Source organism: Microtus oregoni, unplaced genomic scaffold, assembly GCF_018167655.1.
Source record: "Microtus oregoni isolate MIOR12 unplaced genomic scaffold, Mior012 000031F_ref0000149, whole genome shotgun sequence".
NCBI lineage: Eukaryota > Metazoa > Chordata > Mammalia > Rodentia > Cricetidae > Microtus > Microtus oregoni.
The window spans coordinates 15,181,971-15,203,890 of record NW_024543090.1 but is presented as its reverse complement, the minus strand read 5'-3'; the positions used below and the strand labels follow the sequence as shown (position 1 = coordinate 15,203,890).

The following is a 21,920-nucleotide window of genomic DNA, read 5'->3' as shown; positions in this document are numbered from 1 at the left end:
TTTGGGGCCAACAAGATGGTTCAGTGGGTAAAGGAGCTTGCTGCACAAGCCTGGTGACCGGAGTTCAAGTCCTAGAACTCATGTAGAGATGGAAGGAGAGAATCAGCTCCACAAGATTGTCTTCTGACCACGGCACACATTCTCTCTCTCTCTCTTTCTCTCTCTCATCACTCTCTCTCATGCAATAATAATGAATGAATAAAATTTAAAATATTTAAATTTTGACCTTTGTTTGCCAAACACAAAGTGGCATTTAAGTTCAGGTTTATATATAAAAGAGAAATAAAGCCTAGTATCTCTTTTGAGCAAACAACCAATCCCTGAATTTATTTATAATCTTTTAATCTTTTTTTTTTTTTTTTTGGTTTTTCGAGACAGGGTTTCTCTGTGGCTTTGGAGCCTGACCTGGAACTAGCTCTTGTAGACCAGGCTGGTCTCGAACTCACAGAGATCCGCCTGCCTCTGCCTCGCGAGTGCTGGGATTAAAGGCGTGCGCCACCACCGCCCGGCTAATCTTTTAATCTTTTAATTTAAAACACAGACCTGTGCTAACCCAGACCTAGAGAGACAAATGCTACATGTTCTTCCATGTGTGGGTCCTAGCTTCAAACACTCAGATTTCTGTATTTCATTTGGAATAACTATAGAAGCCAGGATACCAGAAAACAGCCACTAGGAGGTGGAAGAGAAAGGGCCCAAGGGAGAATAGATAGTAAAATATAGGTCATGTCTCGGTGTTTCTATTGCTGTGAAAAGACACCATGGCCATGGCAGCTCTTCAAAGGAATTGGATAGCTTACAATTCAGAAGCTTGATCCACTATCATCACGGTGGGAAGCACGGTAGCACGCGAGCAGACGTGGTGCGGGAGAAGGAGCTGAGAATGTTACATCTTGATCTGAAGGCAACAGAAAGTGAACTGAGACACAGGGCATGGCTTGAGCATGCTTCTTCCAATAAGGCCACACCCACTCCAACAAAGCCACACCTCCTAAAGGTGCCACTCCCTATGAGCTTATGGGGGTAATTACATTCAAACCACCACAGGTGGTATGAAGGGAGAAAGGAGAAGGGAGGGAAAGGCCTAAGTGTGGAGAATAATAGGCGAGTAAGGGGAGGGTTAACCAACACTAGACAATATACTGTTTTAGAAGCTTTTCAACAACAGAATAAAAGGAGCTCAAGAAGGAGGTGGCTCAGAGGTCAAGTGTGTTCGCCACTCTGAGGACCTCAGTTTGGATACTAGTACCCATATCTGGTAACTTAAAATCAGTCATCTGTAACTTCAGCTCCAAGGTGATCCAATGCTCCCTTCTGGCCTCTGTGGGCAGCCATATACCTATATGGGACACACGCACACACACATACACATACACACACATACATGTGAATTTTAAAAATACATATATAAAAAGATGGAGGACATGGAGTTTGGAGGGAGATAGATAGGGTGGGGGTATTAAGATGAGCTGGAAAGAGATAATGATGGATGGATATGATCAGAATACATTGTATAAATGTAAAAAACCCTAGTGTCATGGTGCACACCATTAATCTCAGCACAGGCAAAGTAGAGACAGGCAGAGTTCTGTGAGTTTGAGGCTAACCTGGTCTGCACATAGGCTATGTAGTAAGACCCTGTCTCAGGAAGAAAGGAGGAGAAGGAGGAGGAGGAAGAGAAAGAATTTAAAGAATAAATAAAACGTTATTTTTAAAGGGGGTTTGTCTGGGAGGTGGCAATGCACACCTTTAATCCCAGCACTTAGGAGGCAGAGGCAGGGAGATCTCTGTGAGTTTGAGGCCAGTCTTGTCTACAGAGCAAGTTCCAGGAGAGCCAAGGCTACACAATGAAACCCTGTCTGGAAAAAGAAAAGAGGTGTCCTAGATAGGAAGATAACTCACCTCCCAAAACCTGTAGGTTAATAAAAATCCAAGAGCCAAATGTGGCTATTTCACTGTGAGTTGCTGGTCACGAAGGTAGAGGAGGTCTTAAAACAAGAGCTAATGCTCTTGGGTACCCACCCATACTTGACAACAAAGCCTTTTTAATAAGGACTTTGCATATTTGGCCAAAAAACATGAAGAAATCAGGCTTGTCCCGATATGGTAGCTTCTTCTATGCTGGCTAACTTACACAGACCCAGAAGGTGCTATGCTGGTTGCTGGGGGAAAGGCTTTCAACACCTTACCTAGATGTTAACTCTTCAAAGCACAATAATCATCAGCCTAGCCATGTGTGCCACTGCTGCAACAATGGCATGACAGTTACGGGGGCAACCAACTACTTTCTGATTGGATTTCAGCCCTGCTCCACAAGAAAGGACTCATGGCTGGTACTGTAATCCTATCCAAGAACCGGTGGTTGGGGAGGTCATGGACCACAGATGAAAACCTACTACTATTATTTTGCTAAGTGGACATGGTATTATACTGCCTTCTCAATATTTATCTCTATATGTAGAGATGGTTTAGCTCTCAGTCCTTATCAGACAAGCTTTTCTTCATGGACCACAGTTAACATAGTGACTCATAACTGGCCAAGTGCCCAAAACAAATAACTGTAGATTTTTTTTATTTTAAATAGAAAATCTATATCACTCCCATGCACCAAGGCTCAGGGAACATTGTAGAAGAGGTAAGTGGAAAGATTGTAAGAGCTAAAGATTGGAGAGGACTGCTTCAAAACAATATCGTCTAGATATAAGACATCCAAGGCATTCACAAACTCAGTGTTGCTATGGTTGCCTAAGACCTGCACAAGATGGAGCCTGTCAATATTTCACATAGACGGGAAAGGGGCTTGTGAGACCTCCCCTTCTTCCAGCCATCTTTAGCCTAAGGGAGTCCCAAGGGAAAGGTGTCACGTGTTTCAGTGATGTAACAAGTGATACACTGCCCGCACTCTAGTTTACAATCTACCCATGGGCAGCTAGGCAACCACACTTAAACTCAGTGGGTTACCTACACATGAGACATGGAAGTAAGAGGGGACTCTTTTCTGAAGAATAAAGGTTTCAGGGATGGAGGGTAGGGGAATGAAACATGGTAATAAGGGGGGAAAATGATGAAAATCTCACACATGTATGTATGAAACCATCAAATGATAAAAAAATAAGTAAGTTTTTTTAAAAAATAGACTCCAGTAATCACAGTAGCCATAAAGGAGGTAAGGAAGGCTTGGGCCTTTATAGAACACAGAGCACATTTGCATTTTCAATGACTATGTGTTCAGAACTCTCCATAAGTAAAATCCTATATAAGCAAACTCTTATTACTCAAATATATGTTCATATTTTTACATGACCCAGTTTCCTGAAAATATTGGCTGTTGAATTATTTAAATCACCTTGCATTGAAGAGTTCCTTTTAAAAAAGCTTTCTATTTTGTATATTAACTGTATATAAAATATATATAATTGTATATAAAACAATAGCTCACTTGAGACTTTTGTTTTGAGACAGGGTTCCACTCTGTGACCCAGCTTGACATGGAACTCATTAGCCTATGCAAACCCTAAACTTATGACAATCTTTCTGCCTCAGCCTCCTGAGTGCCAGGGTAAAAAGGGGGGGAAATGATGAAAATCTCACACATGTATGTATGAAACCATCAAATGATAAAAAATAAGTTTTTTTAAAAATAGGAAGAAGTGCTGTGCCCAATCAATGACTGGGACATTTTCACACACAAATATGACCACCTTTATCATATTCACTAGCAGTGATTTTTCTGCAGAAGTCATGATCCTTAAATACCAGTTCTAATGCTATACATTTCAACTCACAATATATAGTACAGAAACGAAGAGGGAATATAGCTGTGCCTTGTATATCTCTGTGTCCTTAATAATAAACCTATATTGATACATGTTTCCAGGTCTTCTTATAAAGAACAAATAAAGCAGAACTCAACACGACAGTTACACAAATTAAATTAGAGCATGAATCTAAAGCCTAGCACTTGGCACCTTGGAAGCATCTAATAAAAACTAGCTATAGCAAACACACACACACACACACACACACACACACACACACACACACACACTCACACACGACTCTAAGCAAAACCTTCCTACAAATGCCTTAAATTCAGAGAATAGCTCTTGTCAGCACCTTGGGTTAGACATTCTATGAACAAATGGGTAGACATTCTATGAATAAACAGGTAAACGAGAGGAGAGGACTTCACCAACCAGTAGCCAATCAGGACACACTCCTCTCACATCACCTCAGGTTAGTTTGAAAGTAGCTTCATGAAATAAAAGCCACCATTTAGTTATTCTTGCTTGGGCACCTCAGATTTGAGAGTTTCACTTGGACCTGGGCATAGTGACTCAGATCTATAATCCTAGCATTTGGAATGTAAGTAGGAGAAGGCTTGATGCAAGTTCAAGGCTAGCCCGGGCTACATTCTGATACCCTTTCTCAATTTCCTCTCTTCAAAAACTTTAACCTTGGTGGCATTGAGTAATCCTATTTATTTCTCCTTGATTAAAAGCAGGTTTTAATTGTGTAGTTAGGCTTAAAGGAGTCTAAAGAATCTCTCCTTTGTTACTTTCACCCTGGCTTGATAACGGTTGACAACAACTGGTTGCTTGGTTGTTGCAGACCCAAAGTAAAACACTTGCATCTCTAAATAAATATTTGCAGACACCCTGGCCTCTAAACTGAAGAGGCTAGGCCCCCTGCTGTTGCGGTTGCAGTGGTCATTGTCTCTGCACTTGGCCCAGTCAACAGTCCTACTTACTGGAAATATGCCTAACTTTCTCAGCCCACAAGAATTTATCAAATCCCAGCTATGTGTTAGACATCACATTTTGTGTCGTGTAATCAAAGCAACCAAAAATAGCAAAGGCCCTGCTCTCATGAAGTTTACATTCTAGAAAATACTTAGGCGACAGGGAGAGATAGATGACGATGATGAAGAAAATGATGCAACGACTAAGAGATGAAGTGGGTGTGGAGGAAGTCTTAGCATCAGGGCTCAAAAAAAAAAGGATGGTAATTTCACCTCTTTGTATTTTTATTTGGAATAGTGAGTTTGAGGGGGGTAATTAAACCTTTGATTTTAGGTGAGAGGGAGTTAATGAGTTTGTAAAATAAACTTCTCTTTTCTCTTGGGAAAACTGTTCTCGCACTAGCTTCATGCACCCTTTACGTGGCCTCCAGGGGACTCTGCATTCATTGAATAAGAACATTGTGGGTTTCTGACTCATAGCTCTCCTTAAGCCCACTTGACCAGGATAGATCTTGAAGCCCATCCAAACGTTCCTATTCTGTAGACAACTATGAACTATGGGACAATTTATGAGGTGGGGTAAAATGCACTATGGACACTATGCATAGGACCTGCCATTTGTACAAAGAGCTTTCAGTACCCCCTAATTCTTGAGGTAGTGACAGAGGCTTCCTTCTTGCTTTATTGATTAAAAAGCAAACAAACAAACACAAAACCCAACTCTCTTTGAAGAAGTATTCAGGGTGTTTCTTTCCCCCTCCCCTAACACTTGGTAAAAAGGATGTAAAATTATACATACATGGACATATATGTATGTATGTATGCCTGATGGCTTATGACTTTGTTTATTTTCCTTGTCAAGTGCTTATAGCACAGAAGTTTTAAAGCGTTTTGGTTCTTTTTGCTGTAAGTGTCACAGGCATCTTCAAATTTCCATCTTGACATATCTTTTGCAAAGTCTTCACTTGACCTGACTGGTGACTCCAGACCTGGCAGAGCGGTTGGTTTTTGCACGGACTGCAACTTCAACACGCAAACCCGATGGCTTTTTGCAGAGCCGGTTTTCAGGCTAAGAGAAGAGATGACTGTTCACTCACCAGTGGGAAAATATTTGTATCATTTCTATGTGTTTCTCTATCCATCAGGTTGCTGGTTATGACTCCAGTATGTGCTAGCAGGTTTTCCCTTAAGTAGGGTTTTGTCTGAAACTATTGGCAGTCATTTCCTTGCCTAAAATTATTTTCCCTTAAAAAAAATGTTAAAAAAAGAAAAAAAATTCCCCGTGATTTGCTCATCTCGGATGTACTACAGAAAAACCCTTCTTGCCTAGCGATTGCTGTTTCCCTCTTTAAGGTCTTTTACAAATGGAAACATTAACTGACCGCCCAGGGTCCTTTTAGTTTTATTCTCCATGCCATACACTCAACTGAAGCAGGCGGACATCTGAGCTGAAGAAGCGGGTGGAGGGCAAGGAGCAGAGGGTGTCCTGTTGGCTACAGGCTCCTGCTGACTGCTGGCGAGCGGGTCCGGGTTAACACCAACGCAAGGGTCAGCGCCCTCTGAGTTGGGGGCCTCAGGCAGAGCCGCGACGACTCCTCCTTTGCTTGACCAGAGACCCAGCAGTGCCGTTTCCCCCAGTGGTGAGGAACCACCTAGTTTGCCGCGATCCATTGGTTGTTGCTCTGCCCAGCGCAGCTCCGGCTCCTCGGAGTAGGGCTCCAAGCAGACGAAGCTCGGCAGGCTAGAGGAGAAGCCCAGACCTGGGGCTGGAGAAGGGATGAGGGGCTGGGAGGCGGGGTGGGGGGATTTCCTCCCGCACTCCCCTCTCCAACGGGAGCGGAAAATGTGATTTGCTGTGCATTCCAGGCGCGGTTCCCTGGGGTGACCTCTCCCACCCAGTCGGGCGGGGGGAGTAGACAAAGAGGCGAGGCGGGCGGAGAGGGGACCCCGCAGGGAAGCAGGAGGGGTACAGTGGGCGGGGGCAGTACCGGGAAAGGGGGCGGATAGCGGGTCCCGCAGTGGCGACGGTGCCTGACCAATGGAGAGAGGCGGCCCCGGGCGCCGCGCTTAGCCAGCGGCATTTAAACAGGAGATCCGGAGATGCCCGACACTCGGTGCGCCCTTCGCGGACCTGGAAACCCAGCGCACTGCGGTAGCATCACTCTCCATCGTTCCTCCCGCACCGAGCAGAAGTGGCTCGGGCCGTGGTCGCACGCAGGGCCACGAGTCCACAGAGAAGGACCTGGAGACCCACAGCACTGACAGGTGAGCGGGGTTTTGTGTGTGTGTGTGTGTGTGTGTGTGTGCGCGCGCGCGCGCTTGCTTATGCGTGCTCTAGTACCTAGGCTAGTCAAGGGATCCCCAGGGTCCATACCACTCCAAGTCCTTCTCAGTTGTGGCATAGTCCCTTGGTGCACCAAAATCCTGGAGTTCCCTGGGGTGCGCCTGGAAGAATTCGAGCCTGGTGCTTTCTGTAGCGGAGGTAGATGCGTGGTGATTTCGCTGCGCTGGGTCTGCGGGGGCGAGGGGGGAAGTAGGGAGAGGAGGGAGATGTCAAGAGAGTGCATCCCGTTTCTATTTGTCCAGCAAACCCGTCTGGGTGCTTGAAGCACAGAGCCAACGGGAGTTGCCAGCCAGGATAGCCGGGTATGTGTGAGCAGAAACCGACCTTGCTACAAGTTGCAACCGGAGATAGTGTCAAGGATGGAGTGCGGGGCTAGGTCTGGGGTGTCTGTAGGGGCGGCGGTCCCAGAGTACTGAGTGGTAACTGCTGCGGACTTGAGAATTGGTGGCATGTGCGTTTATGGGTATGGCAGATGTGATGGAGAGTCAGGTAAGGCAGAATCCGCCACGCTTAGCAACCTGGAAGAGTCGGGGGTCCAGTATCTCCTCGTAGCTAGAGCGCATTGCTGCCTGCGGTGCTGCTGCGGCACGCGCCACACACTTGTGCTAGCGGTGCGCAGGCCTGCGGGTGGCTGTCTGTTCTGAGCCTCTTGGGTTCCATGCTCTCATCCGTCTTCTGCAGACGAACAGGCGCCGGGCAGCCACCACCGGCTGGTTCCCACTTCCCCGGATGCCGGCTGATCGGTACCCGACAGGCGCTCGTCTCGCCTCGCTGCACCTCGCTAGCAACTCCGCTCTAATATCCACATCGCATCTGCTCCTTGCTGGCTCCTAAACCATTTCAGTGAGCCCTCTCTAGATAGAGTGGAAGGCTAGAGAGAAGAGGACATCGATGTGGCTGTCATCTCCCTGGTCCTAGTTATTTGCAGAATTCTAGTTTGGAAAGAATAAACTCGCTACAGCTCTGGACTGGCTGTTTGCCCCCTGGCACGCTTCAGCTTAGTATTTTCCTATGCCCGGCTCAAGCAACGATCCGCCAGCAAGGCTGGCGAGGACGTGAGGTGATCACCCTTTTCTGGGGATACCTTTCTGAGAGCCTAAAGTGGTTTGCTGGTCTAGCTCAACAGCCCTCTTCTTTTTCTCAGCCGAATCCAAATCCCTAGTCTTTGATGGAGAAATATAGCCTAGAAGTGAGGGGTTAAAATCTCCTCCCAACTGTTGGAGGGCAGAATGACGACCATCAGTAGGTAATTGGATCTCTTGGTGGAAAGAGCAAACCCAAGCGGTGCGCAGGTCTGTTTATGTTCCCTTGAGATGGTGCCAGGATACGAACTGATTAAAACAATCTATTGTGTTCAATGGGTCACCAGGGCTTTAAGCTGTCCCTGCGACTCCAGAGTGGTGGTTTCCTTCTGACTGCTCTTACAAGTTAAATAAATAGCGTAGAAGAGGTTAAGATAACCTCATCTCAGGGTGAGGAGTCTTCTTTCACCCCATGGCTGCCCTCCCTCCCCCCCTTTTCTTTTTGGGACAAGGCAGACAGCACAGGGGACTTGGGAGTATGGGCTTTTCAAAGCAAAGAGGGAAAAGGATCTTAAGAAAACAAGATCCTCCCTCACTACCACCCCAACCAAGTGTACAGATGTAGGTGCTTCCATTATTCTCATCGGATACGCTGTACAGTTGGATTTGTTAGATGTTACCAATTATTTAAGGGTTTTGTGTGTGTGTGTGTGTGTGTGTGTGTGTGTGTGTTTAACCCCTAGGTCACTGTAGGAATTAGAGTCTTTTGTAAACTTTGTAATTTCACAGCTTTCTTATTTTCTTTAAAGTTCACTTTGAGTGAAATGTTTTGGTAACCTACAATCTGTAGGAAATCCAGGTTGGCTAATGTGGCTTTCACGCCAGTGCTTGTACAGAGAAGACCAGAAACACATTAAGTCCTCACATCTCTCAATGTCCACCTCCTGCCCTTCTAAACTGAAGCTCTTGGTGACCTCAGTCTTAATTTGTACAGTATCCAAAGTGATAGAATACAAAGAAACCCCACACCCTAGACTTCTCCCCCAAGAAGTGCTTGGTGGCAGCACAACTCTGGAGTACATCCCAAAATACAAAGCCAGAGATGCACAGGGAAACTCTAGCCTTTTATGTAAAGAGAAGAAGAGGGAGGCAGTTAGGAGCAGTGACTGCAGATTTCACTGAAGGCATTGACCAGTCAAGGGCTACCAGCCCATGTCTTACATCTGCAAAAAATTTCCTTTAGTTTTAACATATGTTCTTAGAAATGCAAAGTACAACAGGAATTCCTGTGACAAGAGAAGTCCTTTCCTTCGCATGCAAACGTGAAGATACGAAATAGATAATTATTAGATTTACAATATTCTTCAAAATTGATTGCATTAGAAAGCAAATCCACATGTTCCTTGTTAAATGTACTGTGCTGGATGTCATTGGCAAAGTGACTAAGGACATGTTTGGTGTTAGACAGAACTGGGCTCACATCCTGCCTATCCACTTTATAAACTATGTGACCTTGGATGGATTCCTGGTTAATAACAGGAAGACATTATTATATACCTCATATTTTATTGTGACATTACATGGACAGTATTTAGCATAATGCTTGACATAGTAAGGGCTCAAAAATGAGAGGTACCTTTTTATTAGTGGCTGTGTTGGGCAGGAGAGACCAGAGGGTGATTTTGAATTTAAGCTCAAGTCCCACTTTCTACTTACATAGCTTCTGTTACAAAATGCACCGTATCACCCAGCCATCATTCACTTCCTGTTGATACAAATATTGCATACAATCATTAACTTCACTAAAACATACATTTTCCAGGGAACTACAGAAGATATTTAACTACCAGGTGTCTCCTTCCCATTCTGTGTCGTGTTAGGTTCCAGCCTGACTTAACCCGAATAGGCGGGTTATAGTTAAGAGATTGCAACATGCAGGAAATAAAATTTATGATGTGTGCTAATCATTAATTTTTCTTATCTCCTTGATGTAACTTGTCTGAGAAATAAATCAACCTTTATTCTTATTAAGGAATTTCCCAGTTAATTTCTAAAGGCTGATTCTAAAATTTAAATTAAAGATCTAACTAAAGCTAACCTTTATTTTTCCTAAAGATTAATGCCCAAGGGAAAAAGAAAGGAATTTTGCTACAATCCAGCTAGCTCATAAGGCCTTTGCAGTCAATTCCAATGTGTTCTATGCGGAGAGAATGAGCTGATGTCCTTCTTGTTGCCTGTCTTTCTAAGGGTTTGTCAGCAGCAACCATGGACTAGTTCAGGTACAGGTATCTGAAGTTCACTGTAATTCCTACCAGAAACCGCATTTAACTCACTGAGCAGGTTGCTTGGTTAATGTGAGAGTCACAATGAGAAATACGCTGAAAGGAACTGGCTCTAGATTTCCTAAATACACCAAGAACATTGGAAACAAGTCATCCGTTCTATTTGGATTTCCAAGTCTCCAGAATCTGAAGACTATTCTTAGTGCTTTTGTGAAATTTTGGATAGATTACCAGGGCAGAGGTGGTTACTATGGCGTATCTTGCTTGTAGGTGTTTATTCTTGAACACCTAGGGAACAAGTGGGAGGCAGTGAATACCTGTTTTGAGGGACTGTCCATTGAGATAAGTGATTGGAGGAGGGCCGTGGCAAAGGGAAAGGAGACAAAGGGAAAGGAGAAGTGAAGTTTGCTGGCAGAGAAGGGTTTCAGAGAAAGCTCACTTAACAGCAGAAACGCATGAAGGGTGATGATAAGGTGGAGTTTGGAATGAAGACTCACACCGTCTGTAAAGGAGAACCAATGCTCGCTGGGTGTGATGGTTTACTCTGAGTTCATGGGATGCTACCCAATGCAATAACGTGAACAAATCATTTTATGAATGGAAATCACTATGGAGTTAATGATTGGACATGGGTGGCAAGAAACGGGGACCTAAATCTGGACCAGCATTTGGGTTGATTTTGAGTGATTCAGAACACTGCTAGGGGTCTGCGTGGAAAGAATGGTCCTTCAGGAAATCCTGTCTTCTTTATTTCTTGACATCAGTAGTAGGTATAAGGCACTGTGCATTTGGCGGAAACACAGTTGCAATTTCAAGAGGGGAAACTCCTAATTCCCTGATAGAGTCATCAAGGCTAGTTGGTAGGGGGCTTAAATGAGGGAATGCTGACTGACAGAGCTTGGCTTCAGCCGTTCCTGTGTTGCTCCTTCCCATGCCCTTTCTCAAGGGGACCACCAGGACGACCACCAGGAGCACACTGGCAATCAGCTTGAATCAGTGCAAGAGTGGCTTCTGTTCTCTGATGTTCTATGAGGATTTTTGTTTGCTTGCTTTTGTTTTAAAACTTTTTTCTGAAACACTGTAAAGTTTAAGAACTTGAAAGCCTAACAATAAACATTAAATTTTTAAGAGAAAAACCATTTTAAAAATGGAAAAAATACTTTCTACACCCAGTAAATCTTAGTTTGAATTTTTTCTTTTCTTTTTTCCTTTAATGACATAGGAACAGAAAGTTTTCCCAAATGAAACCCCAAACTATAGTCAAGTAATTGTGAATCTATTGCTTTATTGTTAGGTTAAAACAAAATTCATAGTATCTTGCACAGGACCAAATAAAGACTTGAGACCATTTGGGGATTTTTCTAGAAGAAAAAAGACAAGTATTATAGGAAGCTGTCTAGATCTGTCCCGAGTGTCAGGAACCAAAGCCCCCGCAGTTAGCTCACACCTAGACACCAGTCACAGTACTTTTAAATGCAAAGAATAGAAATTGTATCAAATTTATGTGGTATAAATCAACCACTTAACAAATATTAATAAGCTCCTCCTCAGCAGTAGGCACAGAGGGTCAGATGATGCATTGGCCCTCATCAACTCTCAGAATAGGTATCTGTTCTATAGCAGATGCAAATATGCCAGGAAAGAGCAGTTCAGTCTATAAGCCTGAGTCCTGAGTTAGTCGGGAAAAATAAATTGCAGCTTTGTGAATGGATCTTTGTAGAACAGTATGGCCCCGTGACATAAATTGCTACATGCATTCAAAATACATCCACAGTCATCTTCAGGTTGGCCTCTGTGGCTGTGGACACTGAGACTCTGGGCCTGGGAGGAGTGAATTGGCTTGGAGGTTATTTATTATTATTACTATTATTATTATTATTAGTTGTGGAGGAAGATTACCAACCTAGGTCTGGGGCCATCTATGTAATATCCTCCTAAAATTAGCAATGAATATGTTTTATTTTAGCTCTTGGCCTTTTAGTGTGGATGCTGGCCCTCAACTGAGAGACATCAAAAACTTGTGACAATGTCTCAGATTTGCATTATAGTCTCTGGAAGACAGAGTCGTCATGGATCAAGTTCCCTGGGCCTCTGGAGAAAAATCTGTACTATTTTATAACTGGACTATTTTCATAAGTGATGTTTTATAAGACAAAACAAAGCAATTAATTTTTTGTTGTTGTGGTGGTCAACATGGCTCTGTTTAAAGAACAGGGATGTTGTAACATGGGCTAACAAAAGCCAGGGAAGCTACAGTTGGAACAGGAGTTAAATGTCACATTATCAGCTCCAAACTTGAAGCCGCTCCAAAGCATTAAGTTAATGTGGAAAAATGATGCATTTAAGAATATTTTTAATGCAACATTCAATTATCTTAGTTTGACATTAGCCTTAGGGTTGAATGGTCCTCACTTGCCAGAAGTTGTCCCTTAAAGAAGGTACGTCTTACCCTGCTTTTGTCCCTTAACGATGATTAGTCTAGATAATGATACCAGCTCGTCTGGTTTCTTGGAGACTGAGGTTACATTAAACGAGGTTATATTAATAAGCACTTAGTGGTCATCACATGCAATACCGGTATTCAGCCAGGAGAAAATGGATGCTTCACAGCTGTGGTCTTGTGGAACAAACCGTAGGCATGGGGCAGAGCAAGCCTTAGGGCACTGCCATGCCCAGAAGAGAGCCTATGAGTTTGAAACTGTTCTCACTGAAAAGAAAATCCTTCGACGTTTTAATCACTCCTAGTGTGCCCCATGCCAACAAGTGTTACAGGCCTCGAGCTGTGGGGAAAGACCAAGAGACTGAACCAGTGTGGACATATTAACAGTTCCCCGGATGACAGCAGCCAGGCCACGCAGGCTGTCTGCTGCCCCTCTTTCCCTTCTCCTCCTGTCTGCCCTGTCTTTTCTAAACAACCCTGCCTCTGAAAGAGTCCCCTTTTTTTCTGATTTGCTTTGTCCATTCCATTCATGTTCCTGTCTCTCCATCTGGACTTCTTCCTGCCCCCTCCCAGTTTTGCTTGACTTATTCCTCTAATAAATATTATATGTTTGCCATATATGAATCCTATGGAGGTCCAGACTTGCTCACAATTTACTGTCCTCAGTGCCTTTGATACTTACGAACATAAATGTTCACCCACTTATTCTACTGTGCCCATTTTCTACCTTTATTTCTTCATTCACTTTTATATATTTTAGATGTAATTATCTACACACAAAATATACACGTGAAGGGCTGGAGAGATGGCTCAGTGGTTAAGAGCACTGGCTGCTCTTCCAGAGGTCATGAGTTCAATTCCCAGCATCCACATGGAGGCTCACAACCATCTGCAATAAGACCTGATGCCCTCCTCTGGCATGCGGGCATACATGGAGGCAGAATGTTATATACATAATAAATAAATAAATCTTTAGAAAATACACATGTGACATGGACACAGAAGAAGGGCTATTTCGGGGGAAGGAAGGACACAGGAAAGCAGTGGGGGAGATAGAAATAAACACTGCATCATGACAGATATGTATGAAAATTCATATTGAAACTCATTTTTGCACAGCAACTTAAATATTAAAATCAAAGAAATTAAAGGCCTACTGGTCAACTAATCAGACAAAAAATTTCTATGCATACATAAAGACCCATAGGTGAGTGACATATTCCACCACTTAAAAAGGTACAAAAGTGGAGGATGCAGAGATGGCTCAGCAGTTTAGAACACTTTCTGTTCTTTCAGATGACCTGAGTTCAGTTGCCAGCACCCACACTGGGTAGATTACAACTGTCTATGGCGCCAGTTTCAGTGACTCTGAGACCCTCTTCTTCCCTTCGCCCGGGCACACATGACATAAATGCACACACACGATGTAAGCACACGAGAGAGAGAGGGAGGGAGGGAGAGAGAGAGAGAGAGAGAGAGAGAGAGAGAGAGAGAGAGAGGTCATGGCACAAAGAACGACACGAAGCATCTCTGTCCTCTTACCTCTTGTCCAATGGCCTTCCTCTTTCCTCTTAGGATGTTCTGTCACAGGCCTCTTGGTCTCTTTCCAATGCCGGAATAGTGAAAAGTCTCATGCTGTCAAATTCAAGAATAAATACAGTTAAGTGAACATTAAAAAGATCACATGCGATTGTGTGAGGAACCACTCGGGAGTTAGTGCATTGAAGAGACGGGCCCTGGCTGAACTTAAAGCTTGGCAAATTCACTGCGTGACTGTATTGAATTATTCAGTTTGATGAGCGAGAGAGGAACAGGAATAATAGAATCTAATAGCTAGTGATAATGTAAGAAGGCAGTGCAACTTAAGAGTGTAGTGAGTACGATATAAGATGTTAGGTGCAATTAGTAATTTTTATTAAATACCTTCCTCATTGTCTGTGTCTCCTCTTCTTTGCATCCCTCTTCTAGAATGAACCGCACCGCCTATACTGTGGGAGCTTTGCTTCTCCTCTTGGGGACCTTGCTACCGGCAGCAGAAGGGAAAAAGAAAGGGTCCCAAGGAGCCATCCCTCCTCCAGACAAGGCTCAGCACAATGACTCCGAGCAGACCCAGTCCCCACCACAGCCTGGCTCCAGGACCCGGGGGCGGGGCCAAGGGCGGGGTACCGCCATGCCAGGAGAGGAGGTGCTGGAGTCCAGCCAAGAGGCCCTGCACGTGACAGAGCGCAAGTACCTGAAGCGAGATTGGTGCAAAACTCAGCCCCTGAAGCAGACCATCCACGAGGAGGGCTGCAACAGCCGCACTATCATCAACCGCTTCTGCTATGGCCAGTGCAATTCCTTCTACATCCCCAGACACATCAGGAAGGAGGAAGGCTCCTTTCAGTCTTGCTCCTTCTGCAAACCCAAGAAATTCACCACCATGATGGTCACGCTCAACTGTCCTGAGCTACAGCCACCCACCAAGAAGAAACGGGTCACACGCGTGAAGCAGTGTCGCTGCATATCCATCGATTTGGATTAAGCCAAAGCAGGCGCATCCAGCCTGTCATAGCCATGCCGAGAGCCACACCTAAACCACCCGATTCCTACTTGGCTTAAACCTAGAGGTCAGAAGAAACAGCAGTTGCTTCCCGACTGGAGGCTGCTTATGCATAGTGTATGCGCATGAGTGTGCATGGGTGTTGTGTGTGTTTCCAAACACCAGCGGAAACAACCTCTACTAGAAGGCACTTCCTGTTACTCTGCTTCAGACGGTGGGAAACGCCCACACCACCGGACCCAAACCCACAGGGGCAGGGCTGTAGTTGGCTTTGCCTTTGTGTTCCATGCGCCCTCCTGGGCACCAGAACTTCACTTGAGAATGAATACTAACGAAGAGGTAACTCCGAGGGCTGCATTAGACTTGGAACCGTTCAGTGTTTGCTCTTTTCTCCCACAACCTATCCCTTTCTTTGCTCTCCCTGATATCTCAGCCTTAGCCCATGTCCCTAAATTAATGCATTTGATCATGGGTGTAAATGTTTCCCAACCTGTGATGAACCTCCAGAATGTGAGGAGACGGTGATGGAGGACAAACGAGATGGAGGATTGACACAGGAGCGTTGAGGCTGAGCACCAGTCTGGGACACTGAAATTCAGTATTAAGATGTCCAGAGTTTGAAAGCTGTTCTCCACAAACAGTGTGAGCCTTACTTTGTGAAAGACTTTTCCTGATATTTAAAAGAACCGAGATGCACGGAAGTGAAATATAATCACACACACACACACACACACCCCAATTTTCTGTGTCTGTCTCTGTAATCTCCTATCTGTAACCCAAAATTAAAAGTGAAATATTGACCACTCCTGTTTTAAGAACCAAGCGAGCGAAACAGAAAGAAACATGGCCTCCCTTTTTACTTTGCCTCTCAGGGGGACAAGTGAGAGTCTTGCACACTGGGATAGGAAAAGACAAAAAAAAAAAAAAAAAAACCAACCCTCCTTAGCTTAGTTTTGCTGGATTAACATTGCTTTTCTGTTATTCCTGCGAAATGCTTCTGAGAGGCACAACACTGTGCTAACAATCCTGCCTTTGCTCAACACCTCTGCCAATAAGGAGTTGTCTAAAATGAGAGAGCTCCTTTTGAGTTAGACACGCATGGCGGCTTTTCTGTTTTGACTCTCGTTAGGGAAGGACCAGAAAGGGGGCAGAATCAAAGGAATTGTGGCCGGCTAGGTAGTGTCTGGAGGAGAGCTAAGGGCGGAGACTGCTTCTAGGAGGTCTATGAGAAAGTTCCATTAGGACAGCAGAGCACTAGGTATATTAACAGGCTATCTATTCCCAGTGGGTCAACTGGGCATTGCAATCATTATGCCTCAATGGTTGTCCTCTGAATACTTCTAGGCTCTCCAAATGCCTACTTAGCACTTATGTAAGGGCCAAAATGAAAGGTAGCCTTGATACATTTTGGCCTGGCTAAGCAACACTCCTTTAAGACTGAGATTCTAGCTATAAATGCCCTTTTTTTGTCTTTTCCTCTCAGAGTCCCTAGTTAAGTTATGTGTCATTTGGAATGTGTCATTCACTGCCCATCAAAGCTGCCACAGTCAAAGAACCATTGGATGTAAAGAAACTATTTTGGTCTAGCTCTCTCCCATGGGACATCTACATGGAAACCATGCTGTAAGACAAAAACCTCCTTGAACCCCCAAAACACTGGGTCTCATTTTGAAAGTTGAAAAGTCGCTGCTGATGATTCCATAGTAGATGAGTTTGTGCAAGCCAAGTGTGCGTGTTTCATTGGTACTGTATGCTCCTTCCCTGAATCTTTGTGTCATTCACACGCACCACCCACGGGTCACAGGATGGATGTAATTTGAGCCCACAAATGCGAAGGCAAAGGTTTGAGGGAAGTGAAGAAAACTAAAAGAGGAAGAAACTAAACATTTAGAACCACACCAGAGAAGAAAGGTGACATTCAGTGCTAAAACACACTGAGTCTTAATTCTGCCACAAGCATGCACTATTGTTATAAAGTAAGAGTTAGGTTGGCGGCCACAGTCACCTTCCAGGAGCTTAGACAATAGTCTCTCATGTAAGCTGGATTTGGTTCACGTGAAGAGGATTGCCTCAAAATGAACTTCACAGGAACAATCAGCTGCATAAGTAGCCTTAAAGCACATCATTGACCAAAGAGGGAAATGCCTGCCTTCCTCACCATGCTTAGACCAAGACCCTCACAAATTCATGTCCTTCCGTCACTTATCAGAGATGCTCTGTCTGTGGCTGAGTTTGGACTCATCAGTGACATGATGATGTGTGTTTTCTCCAACACTGTAGTAAAACTGTTTTATGGTAAGATAGTTGTGATCTTGATCTTACCTATTAAAATAATGCCAGATACCAAATATGAATTTTCTGGTGTTCTCTTTGTGCTTGGTACTGAAAGAGAGAAACCACACACCTTGTAAGTCTGAGTGCTTCTGCGCAGCTCTCCTCTTCACAGCTCAAAGGTATAAGCGAAAAATCTGGAGGGAAGGATAATTTCCACCGTGTGGAATGTGAATAAACAAAAAGTTATGGTTATTTAATGTAATTATGAATTCAAGTCCTTTGGTTACTGTGATTTCAAACATGCTTTCTTTCTCTATTTTATATGACGACCTCTGAGTTGGGCAAAGAAGAAACTGGCCATTGTACGTTGTTAGGGACTTTTGTCAGGTCAGAGGGAAACGCATGTTGTCACATATGAAGAGATGTTACCGAGTCAAGGATGAACTTGCATTCTTTAAAATTGGTTGTTGCTTGAAGGTTGACACTTCTGAAACATTTTATGGAAGACTTAAGTGTTATTTTGAGATACTTAAAATGTACGTATACAACCAAATCAAATACATATGAACAGAACATTTCTAACTGAGAAATCCGAGCTGAAAGAAATTCTATTGATTTGCCATTCCTCAAGATATTTAACACCATCTACATTGTGTATTTAATCTGCTTTAATCATTTTTAAACAATAAAGGATATTATATAGGCTATGATCGAACTACCTTGCTATGGATGAGGGTGAGGTGGGATTTAATGGTCTCAGAAAAGCTAATTTGGCTTAAAGTTTTATGAATCTGCAATTAGAATTTTATTTTCACCCTAATAACATACTATCTAACTGTTGCAAAAAAAGCAATCAATAAATTAAACCTCTTCTTTTTGTGTATGTGTGTTTGAATTTTAATGTGGTGGTTGTCTCTCAGTAGGGGCTAGGGGCAGGGAGGCGGGCAGGAAAGGGGTCAGGGATTCACTTGACCCAGAAAGGAGGAAGAAGCAAAGTACAACGAGCTCTCTTGTTTTAAGATGAATCTATCCAATACACCCAGATCGTTCTTCCGTCTGTCCTTCCTTTCTTCCTTTTTCGAAAGATTTATTTATTTGATGTGCGAGTGCTTTCTCAGCAAGTATGCCTGCACGCCAGAAGAGGGCATCAGATCCCATTACAGATGGTTGTGAGCCACCATGTGGTTGCTGGGAATTGAACTCTGGTCCTCCAGAAGAGGAGTCGCTCCAGCCCCTTCCCAGATTTTTCTGATTCTCTTTGATTTCCATAGTTACGCCTCAGACCCAGGCAGTTAAAAACAAAGGCAGCTGACTTGAGACTGAATCACCAGCGGTCTCCCCATTCAGCTAGATGGTATGGTTTTGACAGAGGCCAACAGAAAGCAGAGGGCTTGACACACAGATTTGATAATAGCCTTGTTACAGAGGGCTAAGGAAGAAAGATGATGAGGAAGGTTTGCATTTATTAGAGAAAAGAGTTGTTACGAGAAGAGCAATCAGCAGTACCATGGGCTGACTTGGGGAAGGCAAACTTGATTTTCTTGGAAATGTTTAAAATGTACTAGATATCAATCCATAGGAATACAAGGAAAGTTAGTTCTCTGAAATCATGTAAGTTTCTAGGAGTTCATCTCTGCCTGGACATACAGTATCCTGTGGCATTGGTTAGCTGACAGCAGTTACCAAATCCCAGCAACCAGGTATGGAAAGTGCTAACATTGCACACTGTGCTAAGAGGTTGATTTGTGTTGTTCCACAGTTCTCAGGACAGCTCAATGAGGAAGGCACGGTTATCCTCCCTAAGAGAAAGACCTCATGTGATCTTATTGTAAGATTTTTCAGTAGAAGTAAAGGTAGCCAAAGAAGTATAAATTGTAAGTATTTTCCTCTCCTTAACAAGAGAAAGCAGACCCAACTATTGATTGTTGTTTAAGGACATCCATGCTTCTACTAGGCATGAACAGGAGCTCAAGCTCAGAAGCACTAAGCTGAAGCTGCCCACCCCTTCCCCCTTTTTGTATACTTGGGGCGTGGGGCATGGGCTGGAACATTCAGGGGCTTCAGGAAAGCCACATTCAGGCGGCAACATTTGAAAAAGACTGGAAAGTGGAGTGAACTCAACACAGAAGAGGGTCGTAGACTCGACACTTTGTCTGCCACAGAAGAGTAAGGCATCTGAGAGTGGATTAGCAGAGACTAATTTCTAAATTCACGCTGTTCTCCTGCCTCTGTCATTTTTACTACTGGCTCTATAAGCGCTTGTCACTGTGCGCATACACGGCAGATAAACAAATTCTAAAGAAACAGAAAAGCTAGAAACATGAGATATTGGTAACCTGGAAATAACAAATCAGGGAAGAATTATGAAAAATAGAAATTGTAAGGTTGGAAAACTAGTAGCTAAAATGAAAACTCATTAGAAGGGCCCAAAAGTAGATTTGACCAGCTAGAAGATCAAACATGAGAAAGGAGAAAGAGGGAAGGGAAGGAGGGAAGGGAGAAGAAATTCAAATAGGAAAACTCTAATCCCAGCACTCAGGAGGCAGAGGCAGGAGGATCTCTGTGAGTCTAAGGCCAGCCTGGTCTCTATGGTGAGTTTTAAACCAGCAAGGGCTACATAGAGAAACCCATATCAAACAAACATACAAGCAAAAACCCAACCAAACAAGCAAAAATCAAAACGAATAACCCAGATATGAAAGAGAAAATATCACTCTTGACCTTAGAAAAATATTTTTAAATACATTATAAAAACACTATGAACTGTATGAAAACATGGTACATAAAAAAAAAAAATAGCTCATGGGCTCCGGGGAGGCAGCACTGAATACCACTACAAAGAACAAAAATGTGAAGGAGAGGTGGGAAAGACTGAAAAACGAAGCAGTGTGCTCTATTGAAAGACGCGAGCTAAAGACTTGATGGAGGTGACCAGGGCTGACTCCTGGCCAAGCCCTCTTCTTGACTTTGGGGAACCTTACAGATGCGATTTCCTGCTCTCATGGAGCTTGGAGTTGCCTGGTAAAGACAGATGTCAGAGAGTCACTAATGATAAGAAGGACTGCTTTGGCGCCGGAAAAAAATGGCCTGGTACCTTATATAGAAAGAAGCTGCTTTGGAGACCCGACTCTGGAGACTAACTTAAGTTCAGATTGGGCCTCCAGCACTGGGTAGCGGTGGGCCGCGCGTGACAGACAGAGAAGAGATCCTGCCCCCCACCCCCACCCCCGGTCCCCCCGCCACTTGCAGCCACGTGGCACAGATAGGGCAGCTACCACAACCATGAACAAGTACGTGGTGGAGAGATGGTAGGAGAAAGAGAAGTGGAAGGGTTTGAGCACTATGAAGAGATTTGGACGCTAGATGTAAGGGCGGTGAGCAACAGCCAGTGCTGCCACCTAAGGGCCATGTCTGGGTCTGTGGGCCCACAGCCATAGGGTTCTCTGTTGATGGCCATGGCCCGTGTTACTACCAAAGGCTATGCCGATGCCCCTGGTCTGGGCTGCCACCTGGGACAGTGTCAACGTCCGAAGGCTGAGCAGAGCCTGAGCATAGCCTGAGCAGAGGCCCTGCCCCTTACCTGGACAGAGCAGGAGAGATGGTCCCACCTACCCACCCTTGATCCTCTCGCTGCCTGTGGCAGGCTGGAGAGCTGGCCCTGAGAGCGGGAGAGACGGCCTGGTCCCTCAACAGCTACAGCTCTCACGAGTACGGACCCTGCACTCTTCTGGGCAGCACAGTAGAGCTGGCCCTGAGGGGTAAGCGTGGGAGGAGAACCAGTCCTGACCCTTGCCTGCAGCCTAAGGCAGGAGAGTTGGAGTCTCCCTTCACCCAGGCAAAGTGGGAGAGCAGGAGGACTTACCAGTTCAATTACCACTCAGGCCCAGACTCAGGGCTTGGAATTGGCCCACCCCAGTATCTCCTCCATTTAAGAACTGGAGCATTTGAAGGGGCTGGTTTTACAGATTCAAAGCTGCAAGATCTCCACCACACGGGGCATCAAGAGGCTGTGAGAGGAGTCCTAGCGAGGACCTAGTATTGATGGTGTAGCAGAAGCCAGAGGCCTTAAACCAGACCAATGACTTATCGCAATGAACCTTTGCAAGCAAAGCTATTTGGACAAAAGGGTGTGCTGGGTGACACACTGTGACCCACAGCTCTTTCCATGAGGAGATTTCTTTCCTCCCGGGGCGGGAGGTTGCAAAGGTAGATATGGAGGGACTGGGAGAGGAGTGGGATTGGGGTGCATGATGTGAAACTCACAAGGAATCAATA

The 21,920-nt window shown here is 44.5% G+C and overlaps 1 protein-coding gene across 1 annotated transcript; it reads left to right on the top strand.

The window, feature by feature from the left end:
- The first annotated feature begins 6,216 nt into the window (after positions 1–6,216).
- Positions 6,217–18,506, top strand: Grem1 (gremlin 1, DAN family BMP antagonist). Its single transcript, XM_041678692.1, has 2 exons — positions 6,217–7,006; positions 14,798–18,506. Exon 2 carries the CDS (start codon positions 14,799–14,801, stop codon positions 15,351–15,353), a length of 555 nt encoding a protein of 184 aa, XP_041534626.1. The 5' UTR covers positions 6,217–7,006; position 14,798; the 3' UTR covers positions 15,354–18,506.
- The last annotated feature ends 3,414 nt before the right edge of the window (positions 18,507–21,920 follow it).

Coding starts and splice junctions, on each gene's coding strand:
- Grem1 (XM_041678692.1), top strand. CDS start 14,799: ATGAACCGCACCGCCTATACTGTGGGAGCTTTGCTTCTCCTCTTGGGG.